General features: G+C 54.3%; 1 protein-coding gene across 1 annotated transcript, besides 3 other annotated features; it reads left to right on the forward strand.

Annotated features, from left to right (window-relative positions):
- Positions 1-6: 6 nt before the first annotated feature.
- Positions 7-2586, forward strand: MONBRDRAFT_25849 (uncharacterized protein; the record flags this gene model as incomplete). The annotated part of the gene is made up of 7 exons (XM_001746093.1): positions 7-193; positions 312-344; positions 457-527; positions 648-720; positions 910-1166; positions 1277-2013; positions 2190-2586. 7 exons carry the CDS (start codon positions 7-9, stop codon positions 2584-2586), a joined length of 1755 nt encoding a protein of 584 aa, XP_001746145.1.
- Positions 2587-3287: 701 nt separating this feature from the next.
- Positions 3288-4058: a sequence feature (Protein overlapping with rRNA (MONBRDRAFT_8633, EDQ89041.1) was converted to a misc_feature.).
- Positions 4059-4294: 236 nt separating this feature from the next.
- Positions 4295-4600: a sequence feature (Protein overlapping with rRNA (MONBRDRAFT_8633, EDQ89041.1) was converted to a misc_feature.).
- A 126-nt stretch (positions 4601-4726) lies between these two features.
- Positions 4727-4949: a sequence feature (Protein overlapping with rRNA (MONBRDRAFT_8633, EDQ89041.1) was converted to a misc_feature.).
- The last annotated feature ends 8546 nt before the right edge of the window (positions 4950-13495 follow it).

Below are 13495 nucleotides of genomic sequence, written 5' to 3' on the forward strand. Positions count from 1 at the left end.
TGCCTCATGACCATGGCGAGGGCTTCACTGGCTCATGGACCGCTCTCTCCGCTTGTGGTGTCACAGCTCGACATCAATGCTGTTGATCCTCAAGGCCGAACACCGCTCCGGCTAGCGATCGTGCTTGGTCACGAGGCTTGCGTGCAAGCGTTGCTCGACTGCGGCGCAGAGATTGGCGACGTTGATGCCGAAGGTGGGATAGAGCAACCCCTGCCGTCCCCAGCCCATCGAGCCCATGGCGCATTCACCCTCTGTACGGGAACGCCCTGGACCTTGCATGTTTGCCGCCCCCTGCCCCGCGTCGTCCGTAGGCTGGAGCGCCGTCCACGATGCCACCTGTCGAGGTATAGTCTGCTAGCAAACTAGGGCCTATCTTGCCATGATTTATTCACTGCTGCTCTTCCACACCTTGCGGGACGTTGCCTCGCTCATGTTGGGCCTTTGCGTGTGAATCAGGCAACGCGGGCCTGTTGGAACAAGTCTTGAATAGCCGGAACTTTCGCCTTCAACAGGACACTGAAGATCAGGTCGAGACCCACTGCTCGTGACGTAGGCCAAAGCTCAAGTGCTGTCCCTCTTCTCAGCGCGTGGTCTGACTTTTCTTTTGCCAAATGACTGTGCTTTGTTCCCCCCCGATTCTTCTCTAGGTCTCGGATCTTTTGGCCCTCCTGCGTGATACTCCCGATTTTGAGGTTTGCCCCACATCTCCATGCGTCCTTGGTAGGCATGAGTGCGTAGAGGCCAACTCACGCTCGCACTCTGCCGCTAGATGGACATGAAGTGGGAATTTTCGAGCTGGATTCCGCTCACCTCTTCCCTCTGCCCCAGTGAGCAACACGCTGTTGTGGACGCACAGCCGTACATACCATTGTCAACTCACAAGAGGCATGTGTCGGGGTGCTGCTGTAGGTGACACGTGTCATCTCTGGAAGATCGGCTCCAATCTGCGCTTCGATATGACGCTCTTGGGTTTTGAAAACATGAAATGGGTCCGAGGCCAACGCTCCGTCTGCTTCTCGCTGCCGCAAAGCACCGACCAGAGCTCGGACAACGAGGCCGGTGCCAATATTGAGGTTCGGTACATTGATCACGATACCCAATCGGCCTACATCGAGACCATGGAAGCTCGGCCGCCAAATCGCCAAGCCGACTCCAAGGAAATTCGGGTACGCAATTTTTTTTTTTTGCGAAACGCACACCATCCAACTCAGTTCTCTTGTTGCTTTTGCAGCCGCTTACTCGGGCTTACTCTGTACACGCATGCGCATGGACACAGGCACGCCTCAATGCTCCCGTGACAACCACCAAGATGAGTGAAGATGTCAGTTTTCAGCGGCTCAAGAGCGGCATATGGGGCTTTCAGCGCAACCGGACCGAGAGCGTGGGTCCCTACGAATGTAGCGTCTACGGCACCAATCATCTCACGCTGGAAACGCTTACTCGCCTCGAGCACCTGCCCAAAAACCATCCAGCCCGTCAGCGCTCGAGCAACCCAATTTCAAGCATGATGCGCGCGGCTGGTGGACAAGACAACAGCGACGCAGAGGCACAGGAGGTGGGCTGCTTTGACGCCTTGACCGCTAGTCAAGGCGGTGGCACCGAGGCGGAGCAAGTCGAGGCGCTCGAGACCGAGCATGCCGGAGACCACGGCCTCTCCTTTGAGGAGTACATTGCCACGCCGGCCGCCCGCAAGCGGTTGGTGGTGGGCCGACCACGTGAAGTCAAGCGCAAGAAGCAGACGCTTAATCTCAACATGTGGATGTCGCCGGATTTTCCGCTTTCATTTCGAAATCAGTTGTTGCCGATCCTGGACTTGCTCGCACCCACCAATCGCCATGTGGCCAAGCTGCGCGACTTTGTACATCTCAACCTCCCGGCCGGCTTTCCGGTCAAGCTCGAGGTGCCACTGTATGGCGTGTTGACGGCCCGCACAACGTTTGAGAATTATCGGGCCCTTGACGCCGATGTGCTGGCAGGTGTCAGCACCGACGATCTCTTTGGGGTGCCCACCGGGTATGTTCCAAGGCCTGTCGACCCCTCCTGCGTTGCTCCGCTCTGCGCCAGTTCGTGTGTGTGTGTGTGTGTGTGTGTGTGTGTGTGTGTGCAGCATGACGATACCGGTCGAATCGTACAATTGTGACTCATTCAGCAACAAGAACTCATGGGTCTGGGTGTCGGTCGGATGGCAGGTATCGGCAATTGCTGGCCGGGCAGGCTGAGTTTGGCTCCGAGGATGAACGGATGCTGGCCATGGCATTGCAGGCTAGCATGCACCAGGGTTACGGGGCCGACGAATTCGAGGGCTACTTTGAGGTCAATGGCAGCCTGGGCGATGAAGCCGCCCTGCAAGAGGCAATATTGGCCAGCATGGGAAGGAGCTCGGAGACCATCCAGGGCCAGCCCATGCAACCCGTCACTGAGGAGGAGCTGATTGCTCAAGCCATCGCCCTATCACTCCAAGAGTCCGGTTCTAACTCTAATTCCGCTCCGCCCTCCAACCCTGGTCCTGCTCAGCCAGCTGACCTGTCCTCTTTGTCAGAGGAAGAGCAGATACGCCTGGCCATTGAGCGCAGTCTAAACACCTAGACCTGTGTCTTGGCACTAGGCGGGCATAAGAGATGATAACGACAGCATGCAAATTGTACATGACATTGTATCCGTCGTTCTTTCCTCTTACCAACACCAAAACCCCCACATCCAGCCCGCCCCACATGCAGCTGCTGGCACTGTGACACCGTCACCAACGTTCAGCCATTCGACCATAACAACGACCACGGTCGGTCACACAAGCACAAGCTGACTACAAGGTAGATCCTTTGGCAAATAGAAAATGCAGCAAGTATTCAAGAAATTGTAGCGAGTCAAGCAAAGTACATGGTCAAAATGGTCCAAAAGTCTACGAGGGATACGTACAAGTTGCAGCCGACTTCAAAGCTGTTTCGAGTATTTTCTGCGATTGTTTTGATGTGTGACATGATCGCTGGCAGCGTCGCGGGCGTCGTGGCCGACTTGACGCACACTCGCGCAGCGCTGGGGACAGCGCCGTCTGGGGTGGCCGTGCTTGCGCAGGGCTGGGGGAGTGGGGCAGCATGAACGACAGTAGTGATGGCATGGAGGACGTGCTCGTGATTCACGATGCACTGGGAGGGGATCCGCTGGGCACGCAGGAGTCGGCGCAAGACCCGCGCGCCAGTGATGAGAGTGTGGAGCACTCGTCTTGGGCGCCCGCGCCGCACCCTGAGCAGCGACCTCTCTGCGGTATTATTCCCCGCAATGGCTTTGTCGTCATGTGCATGTTCGTTGCCGCCTTGACCTCTCTCTTACTTGGCTACGACCAAGGGGTCATGAGTGGGGCCAAGCTTTACATCCGTCGGGATCTTGGGCTCAACGACGACCAGGTTCAGCTGGTTGTCGGCATTCTGCACGTGTCTGCCGTTGGTGCCCTTTGCGCCGGCTGGATAGCCGACACGCTGGGGCGCCGCATGGCCGTGGGCTCGGCCTGTGTTCTCTTTCTTGCCGGCGGGCTCCTCATGGCTTTGGCCAATGAGTACACCACGCTCATCGTCGGGCGCGTCGTGACTGGGCTCGGTGTTGGGACGGGGCTGACCATCGCCCCGCTCTACATGGCTGAGCTTGCACCAGCTTCGGTGCGGGGTGCCCTCGTGTCCCTCAACGAAATCAGCATCAACATTGGCGTACTGCTGGGTTACCTCAACAGCTGGGCCTTTAGCGGCCTGCCCGTGTCTCAGTCATGGCGGTGGATGCTAGGTCTGGGCTGCCTGCCACCGGTTGTGATTATGGTGGCGCTCTTTTTCATGCCCGAGTCGCCCCGATACCTTTTGCGGCGGGGCCGCCGCGACGAGGCCTTTCGTGTGCTTGCCCGGAGCTGCCCCGTGGACGAGGCCAAGGCCACGCTGGCCACCCTCGCAGACGAAGCACAGCAACCACTCGGCTCTTGGCGCGATCTGCTCTCGCCATCCATGCGTGGCGCTCGCTGGTTGATTCTGGCCGGCGTAGGCGTGGCCTTTTTTCAGCAAGCCTCGGGCCTTGAAGCTCTGGTATGGTTCATGTTGGGGGAGAGCGCACTTGTCTTTGTATGCCAGGCGGACGTGTCTAGGACGCTAGTTGGTAGATCAAGAGGAGTTGGGGAATTTGGAGAATGAAAGATGCATCAAGGGTTGGACTGTGACACGGGCCATCCGTGCTGTCCATGTGTGGTATGAGGGGTTTTTTTTTTTTTTTTTCCCCAAGATGCTGCCGACTCATCGTACCCATTCGCTTGACTTTTTGGCAGCTGTACTATGTGCCCGAGACGCTGGCGCACGCGGGCATCACGAGCCTGGAGCATCAGCTCTTGATCAACATGGCCGTGGGCGGTGTCAAGCTGCTGTCTGTGCTGATTGCCATGTGCTTTACCGACAAATACGGCCGTCGAACATTACTGATGGGCAGCGGGGTTGGGATCATGCTCTCCTGTCTGCTGGTGGCCATCTCTTTTGAGGCGGGCGATATCTTGGGCCTGACCCTGCTCGGCATCTTTCTTTTTATGGCCACATTCAGCTTTGGCTTTGGACCGCTGACCTGGGTGGTCTCCTCCGAGGTCAGGGACCTTGTCCTTGCTCTCTTGTTGCCGCATCTCCAGGGCAAAAGCCGTATCTCCAAGCCAAGGCGGTTACGCATCGTTCGCAGGGGATGCTCACGTTGGGGTTCGACTTGATGCTCGCAGATCTTTCCGCTGCAAGTCCGGGGGCCAGCCCTGGGGCTGGCCACCTTTGTCAATCGTGTGGTCAGCGGGATCATCACCAGCACTTATCTCTCCATGGCGCAGGGGCTGACGCCTGCTGGCTCCTTCTTTCTCTTTGCCGGCTTGTCCCTGCTCTCGGTGGCGTTTGTAAAGTTTGTGGTGCCCGAGACCGGTGGGAAGACGCTCGAAGACATTGAAAGGGATGGTGCATACACTCCGGAAGCATCTTCTTCGCACTTGCCTGTATCGAACCCAGCCGAGCCCCCTCCGAGCGATGATTCCACAGTGTGACAGGGCGAGTTTCAGCCAAAATGTTTGCCGCTGTCGTAATTGACCGCGGAGCTGTCTTTTCATTCTCCGCTCCTATGTGAATCATAAAGTTTAATCGTCTATGAGCTGGTTTTAAACTGTCAAGCCAACATCGTTACACGGACGGTGTGTATTGATGAGCGTCGAGGGGAAAGGTGCCAGGTTTGGGCGGACGCGTCATGGCCTCTTTCCCGTGTGACTCTTCTTGACAAAGAAGAGGCAACAACATCATACCCGAGCACCAAGTGATGCCTGCGACCCAGTGGTCCAGGGCCGGCTTTGATCGACGGGACCACAAGGGACGCGGAGACCTGTTGAGCCCTACAACCGTCAGACCCACAACCTGTGTTTCTCGTCGATACCCATTGACCCTGCAAAACCAGAGCAAATGTCACAGTTTTAGCTTGCTTTCAAGCCATGACGTGCAACAACATGGGAAACACCCTTTTGGCTGTTTCGTCATGATCTGGGCTGTTGTGAGAGAGGTCAAGCGAGAGGTCAAGCGAGAGGTCAAGCGGCGAGAGGTCAAGCGGCGAGAGGTCAAGCGGCTTGTGTGTGCACGCGCGAGACAGCAAATTGCAATTCGAAGAGCTTGCCAAGACAAGGAGGCTTAGCAAAGGCCAAGCAAGGTGTCAAGGGCACAGGCAGTGGAGGAGTCAGAGAAGAAGAAGAAAAAGAGGCGGAGGCCAAGGGAGCAGGCCCTTGAAAGAGGGCGTGGCCATCAATTAAACTCCTCTGTCGGAATTGATGCTGAAGAATTGTATGTATATGTAGCATGTAGTCAGCTTGTTGAAGATTTATTACAATATACCTTGGATTCATGTTTAGAATCTGATAAGTTCATGTAGAAAAGATTTTAGTTTATGAAGCATTATTTATGGTTTTTGCACACCTTTTTTCCCATCATGCTGATGTTCTCAAAAAGAAAGGTGTCCATCTTTGTGAGCGATTTGACAGTTTCGACCAATTTGGTGGTGGTCATCTTGAGATTTTGATTCGATTCGATTTGACGCCTTTGGCCTGCTCTTCTCTTCTTCCGCGGCCTTTTCTCGTTGCAAGCGAGGGCACAGGGTGCGCGTGTCTGTCTGTTCTTGGACCGCATTGCTTGTTGCGGGCGGTCGAGTTGGTGTCGGGCTTCCGTCCGATCACCACCACCTGATCGCGCGGATACGAACGTGCCGCTGCCGCGCCCATCAAATCCCTCCTTTTGGACTGTTCGCTCGCGCTCACGCTCGCCAACGTGGACACACGGCGGCGGGCACGGGCGCGAGCCTCTTTTCCCAAGTCTTGATTTCTTCTTCATCTCCTTTTGAGCAATCAGCATGATGCACACACTCGCAAGGCTCGTCTTGGTACTGGCCGTGGGGGCGAGCTTGAGCACCAATGCGCCGCTTCTTGAGGTCGACCTCAACGGCAACGTTCACATCAACAGCACTCAGCCTTATACCACACGCGTGTTTGTCAATGGCTGGGATATCGTCCAGGAATTGGTCATGTTGCGGGTTGATCTGGAGGATCTGGGCGGGGTTGTTGCTCCGGCCTCCGCCGCGCCCACCATTGGCCCAATCGTGCCTGGTGAGATCATGGCCGCAGCTGTCTATGCCGATGTGGACGGTAACCTTCTGATTAACAGTGTGAGTGGCCAGCGCATCTTTTGCAATGGCATCGACATTCTCGACAGCCTCAGCAATCTACATCAGACCGTCCTAGACCTCCAAACCACCAATACGCTGCCCACGACCATGCCCACGCTGCCCAGCACGAACACCCCCATCGCAGTGGCCACAACGCGAATCCTGCCCGACAGTGCGGGTAACGTGCATGTCAACTCGACTGGTGCTGGTGCTGTCCTGCTCAACGGGGTGGATGTCCTTGACCAGCTCGAACAGTTGCGCGAGGCCGTGTTTGTGCTTCAGCAAACCACCACCACCACCACCACCACCCCTCTCGTGCACGCCGGAAACGTTGCCTGCAGTTTGGCTATTGATCCCTGGGCCACCCAGATCACGGGGAACGTGGACTTGTCTTCCTGCTCAACCCTTCAAGATGAAGATTTGTTGGTCTTGAGCAACGTGACTCGCATCGGCGGGTATCTGCGCATCAAAGTCCGTTGCATGCCAGTTGCTTACCCTTTTGGTGTTGCAAACCGTCCGTATTCTGGCGCATCTTTGTCCCTCCGCCATTTTGGCACTCGGTCCAATGCCCACCTTGCTTTTGCGTCTGCTTGCTATAGGACATTGCTGGCATCACTACCCTCTCCGGCTTGGAGAAAATTGAGCACGTATCTGGCCTCTTGGAAATTACGGTAAGGCCTGCTCAAGTGTTTTTTTATTTTTATTTTTATTTTTATTTTTTGCTTGTTATTGTGCCAGAAGTCAAGTTGCAGACCCAAGGCGTCATGCGCTCATCGGTATGGGATCGCAATGTAGAGCAATCCCTCGCTCACAAACATCGACGGCTTGATCAGCCTGAGCTACATTGGTGGATCGGTGACCCTCCATGTCAGTCAATCAGCACACCCAACATAAGTTGTTATCGCGAGAGCAAAGCCCCCTCCGTGCCATCTCTCTGACCTTGCCTGGTCGCCTACTTTGCATGATTCTCAGCACAACAGCGTCCTTACAAACGTCAACGGCTTGAGCAACCTGGTTGAAATTGGCTCCTGGGTTTACATGCAGGTTGGTCGCCAATTATTGCGGCACAAAACTTTTAAAACTTTGTGGTAGTCTTCCGCGTTACCGTCGCTTGAGATAAGGGGCGCGGTTGAGTTTGCCTTCTCAAGCTGCTGAGGATGATGATGATGATGATGATGATCATCACATCATGTGCCTCGACACTCACAACGCCCTTTCTCACTTCCGTGGACCTCAAATCAACGAGTCAGGCGAATGCCTTTCAAGATCTTGATGGCTTTAGCAAGCTTGAAAAAGTTGGCGGTTCCTTGTACATTCGCGTAAGGCAAAAGTACCCATTACCAGCTTATCCCCAACTCCTGAGTGTTGGTGCTCGCTTCCCTCCCTAAGACTATTGCTTTCACTTTTGCGCATATTTTTATATGCGATTCAGGCGCATACCGCTCTGACCAATGTGGACGGATTGAGTAGCCTTACCTACGTCGACGACTACCTCTCCATTTACGTTAGTCCACGCCTCGTGCAAGAACTGTCGCTTGCTGGCGGCAGACGGCAAGCTCACTGATAAAGCTTGCCCGTCACCCACAGTCCAATAGCGCGCTGAAGAATTTGAATGGCTTGTCCAGCTTGACTTATATTGGAAACTATCTCTTTATCGGGGTACGTGCGGGTCTTTGGGCGTTGTCCTGCTTTGGAAACCCCTTGCTCACTCGTGAACCTCCTTATCATACGGCGAATGGCAGAGCAATAATGCCTTGACCACCATCAATGGCCTGGACAAGCTCTCCTCCGTTCCGTCCTACGTTTACATTTCGGTCAGTCGGCTAAAAACCGCCGTTTTTTATCCGAGCTTGAGGCGGTTTTTGCCGGTGGGCCAGAAGCAGGGCAGTGGTACCCCTGACAGTGCCTCTTGATTGATAACCCTCAATAGAAAAATCAAAAGTTGGCAAGCATGCAAGGCTTGCATGCTCTCGAGTCAGTAACAACTTACTTCTACCTGGCTGTAAGTGCCTCCTAACAGATATTGGTCTTTTTACGCGTGTATGAGCAAGCGAAAGAGCGCTCGAGTTTTGTCTCACGTGCAGGGGCGGCATTTGGTCATCGTGGCATTTGAATGAATCTCAGGAAAACCCGGCCTTGACAAATGTCGACCATTTGGGTAGCTTGACATACATTGGCCAATACATTAGTATCTATGTAAGCGTCCAGCGCATTTCGTCGGCATAGCAGCAGATGATTCGGCGGAAGGCAGGCGAGCAGTGTGGGGAAGATGGCAAGCAATCCCCATCGCTTGAAAAACTCATGCGTGTGCGTTTTAAAATCTTGTTCGTATATAGGACAATGATGCCTTGTCTAGCCTCAATGGTCTATCTAATCTCACCACTGTTGGTGAATATGTCCGAGTGTGCAACAACCTTTTGATCAGCGCAAGTGTGGGCATGGCCGAACTTGGAGACTTGGGTGTTCAGATCAGTCCTTGCCGTGCATTTGGCTCATGTGCTTCTGCCTGTTAATTATCGCTTCATAACTGACGTGATTTGCCCATGATCCAAGTCGATCACCGCTTGCTGCCAGCGTTGGCGCTGAAAGCGTTTGATTGGATCGCCACTGATGGCCCGGGGCATTCGACACGAGTAAAAAACAAAATTTTATCACTAAACGCCTGACTGTTCATGTACATGTTCTTTGTTCTCTGAATCTACGTCGAGCTCTGGAGGAAGTTGGGCTTGAAGCTTGATCAATATGACCAACACTTTGAAAGCACCTGGCACTGATAAGCCTGGCACAAGTCATGGTCTTCACATGTCCGTCACACTCAGGGCGCTTGACTTCAAGGTGCATACGTGATTTATATTTACATGTTAAACTTTTACAATGGGCCTTTGCCAACGGTCATACCACATGGAATACACCGGCTCTCGTCCGATCGCCGCAGTTAAGCCATGTTGGGCCATGCTAGTACTATCGTGGGTGACCAGATGGGAATACATGGTGCTGTTGGCCTTTACTCTATATTTTTTTGTCTTGTGATTCTATCTTATTCTTTTTTTTGTTAAACATTTTAAGCATAAGTTTCCTTATGCAACATTATGACTTCTTCATCTGCTTGGATTTCTTCGACATTAACTTAATGCAGGCTTGGTGCGTCGTTGTGGCCACAGCTGATTCGATCAAAGCAAGCCTCGGTCCTGGTGTGATGCGGCGATAAAAAAAGTTCATGGGTCACTGGTTGCAAAGTAGAGCAGAGCGCCAGCATACACCGTTAGCGTGGAGACAGCAAGGTAAAGGAAGCAGGTGCAGCCAGCATCAGACATGGGTGGAGGTTAGGCAAGAACCCGAGTCAGGGCATAGTCAGCTTGGAGTCAGCATGGTGTCAGGGCATAGTCAGGACATGATCAGGACATGGTCAGGGCCTAGTCAGCTTGGAATCAGCATGGTGTCAGGGCATAGTCAGGACATGATCAGGACATGGTCAGGGCCTAGTCAGCTTGGAATCAGCATGGTGTCAGGGCATAGTCAGGGCCTAGTCAGCTTGGAAGCAGCTCGGTGTCAGGGCATAGTCAGGGCCTAGTCAGCTTGGAGTCAGCTTGGTGTCAGGGCATAGTCAGGACATGGTCAGGACATGGTCAGGAACCATGTGATAACAGCAGAGCCTTTCAAGCAATGCTCACGAGTAAATCAGGCAAAACCCACACCTGCAGCACCACCCCATTGGGTCTCCTTCTTTTTCCAGACCCAAGCATGCTTCCAGGCACCTGTATCCCCCCTTGCTTGTGAGGCTGATAGTTACCTACATTTAATCAATTATCATCTACAAAAACATCCTTAATCTATCAGTGTTTATATGGCCGTCAAATACAACAACATCAAAGTATCCTTCATAAAGTTAAAAGCAACAGCACCTGACACAAATTTTCTTGCTTTCTATTCTATTTTTGGAAGTGTGCTTACGAGAACAAAGAGGCATGTCATGCTATTTGACAACCACCGTATTCACTCCGTAGTCCTGACCTTGGTCCTGCTGGTGTCCCTTTTTTTCCTTCAAAGCAACCTGGCAGCGCACATCTCATGAGCACTGTACTACTCATGAGCATTGCTTTTGAAGTATCCTCTCGAGCAAGTTCTCACACCACGAGGGGGCCCTCGCGTGAGCAGCAAGCCATGATCTTGCCACATTTCATCTCGCCACGGTGCACGATGACAGCATCCACTGCTTCCAAGTGCTATCTGCAGCCAAAGCTGACGCCCTTTGCTTCTGTTGCACTGCACCCTTCCACCTCCGTGCCCTGCTTCCCGTCCATGGTTTGATACAAGTGCAGCGTCTTGATCAGACAGCTCATTTTTCTCGATCTCGAGTGACCACCATCGACCACCGCATCCGACCTCGAGTGCCACACCAATACGTCCACTGCCACCAGCACCGCCTGCTGCGCGTGTGCCACTGCCGTGTTACAGCGACCACACATCAACCTCTTGCATCATGCTGCGCCATATCGCCATTGCCGCCCTTGCGGCGCTGCTCACCGTCCCCACCGTAGCCTCTCAGTCCTTTGACAATGACGGTACGAGCCGCTTTCAAACACCTGGTGCCCCTGGCTCTCAATCACGGAGCCGCCTGGCTTGCTTCCCATCCTCATTGGTGTACCGGATAACGGCCATGAAATTGTAGTTCTGGAAGCCGTCAAGGACTATTTGCTGCCCCGGTGTACGACACACGGGGTTAGCGTCATTGACAATGTCACGAAAACCAAAACCTGCCTGTGCGACAGCGGCTATGAGGGCCCGGCCTGCGAGTAAGTGCCCCACAATATGTTGCGCACACTGCCTAGCCCAGGCGCTGCTTTCCCCACACTTGCGCACACTCATCCCCATCTCTGTTCCATGTAGCATCTACGTGGGCGACATTGAGTGTTCACAAACGAGCGATGTGCCTCTCTTTGTTGCAGCCCTTGAAGGTGTCACCACGCTTCGGGGCGATCTCATCATGAAGCGCTACTGCATCGTGGCCGAGGCCATCATTGCAGCCAACCAACTTACCACGATCGATGGCAGCGCCTTTATCTACGACCAAGAGTATCTTGAGCAATTTACTGGAGACTGGCCCGAGAACCATTGGCAGACTGTCACGGGCTGCGTGGCCATGGCCTACATCCCCCGAATCCAGCTCGTTGGCCGCACCGTCTTTTCCGAACTCACCTCGATCGGCTCATGCCCACTGAGCAAGGTGCAAAACTTTCTTACACCCAACTACGTCGAGGACTTTGTCAATCGCTCCACCGCCCCTCGGATCTCGATGATGCTAGTGTCTTTTGGGCGCAGCCTCTACGAATGCTTTGAAGGATGCGATGACATTACTCTCTTCTCCCACCTGCGCACCATGCCCGGCGCCTTTTTGCTCGACCTCCCGGCCCGCTACCTCAACGATGTGCTCGTGGAGCACCTTGGTGGACTTTACATCCGTGGCAGTCCGGCTCTCAAGGGTCTGGGCATGCCTCACCTGTCCTCCATCGGCGAGCACGGTCTGTTCCTTCGCGGGACTGGCTTTGAGACTCTTGACGACTTTGCCGGCGTTCAAACCGTCACTCTGGGCTTTGTTGAAATTATGGACAACGAGGACCTCCGCAACGTGCTGGCCTTCAACCCCACCATTATCGAGCGCACCGGCACGGTCAGCACCTCTGTTGAATTTCAGCTCGTATGCCAGAACGGCTATCATTCGGGCTTTCCCGAGACCGAGTGTACCTGCGCCTCGCCCGAGTACTCGGGCGAGCTGTGCGACACCATCACCGGTGACTTTTTCTGCACGGACTTTGCCCAAGCCGAGACCCTCAACCAGACCCTAGCCAACGTGCGCCACGTGATTGGCGACATTCACCTGACTGACACGTGCCTCGAGACATCCTACCTTCACCTGCCCTACCTCACCAGCATCGAAGGCAGCCTGTTCGTCAACTCTTTCGGCATGCCCATTGTCGAGCCAGGCTTTCCAAGTTTGAAGTCTGTCTCAACTGTGCACATTGAGTCTGTCCCTGCAACCAGCATCGATTGGCTGCCCAAGCTTGAGACGGTGGGCTCGCTGAGCATCCAGAACAATGACCAGCTCACCAATTTCTCGGGACTTGCCGCGCTGACCACCATCGACGGGGCGCTCGAGATCATCGTGTGCCCTGTGCTGACCTCATTCGCCGGCCTTGAGAATGTGGCGCGCATTGGTTCGCTCTCCATCGCCTCATCGGATCTTTTGACCAACTTTTCAGCCCTCAACGGCGCCGAGCCGGTGCTCCTGCTCGGTCAGAACTTTGCCCCAGCTCTGAGCATTGATGCGTGCGCAGACTGCGAAGCTCTTTGGTCGCACTTGGTGGAGACGGTCGAGATTGCTGACGGCGCCACCGTCAGCGTGCCGTGGTCTACTTGTGGCGGTTTTGGCACGGTGCCGGCTGGTAGCCTGTCTTGCGCCTGTAACCCAGGCTACACAGACTACATGTGCACCGGCTACGACGGCGATGACTTGATCTGCAACGTGTCGACCGCCATTGACGTCAAGGCGATGCTTGCTGGCGTCACCCACCTCTACAGCCCTCTAGTCCTTCTCGAATATTGTGGCGATGGCTTCAGCTCTGGACTTTTGGACACGGTGACATACGCAGCCGCTCTCTACTTTGACGAGTCCACCAATTACCAGGGCCAGATCCCAGCGGGACTGGGCTATGTGAGCATCTTTGATACGCTCTTTTCTGACATGTCGCTCTTTGGCGCAGTCACGCACATTGACAGCCTGGAGATTGACAGCAACGAATACATGACCACT

Source organism: Monosiga brevicollis, genomic scaffold (genome assembly GCF_000002865.3).
Source record: "Monosiga brevicollis MX1 MONBRscaffold_11 genomic scaffold, whole genome shotgun sequence".
Lineage (NCBI taxonomy): Eukaryota > Choanoflagellata > Craspedida > Salpingoecidae > Monosiga > Monosiga brevicollis.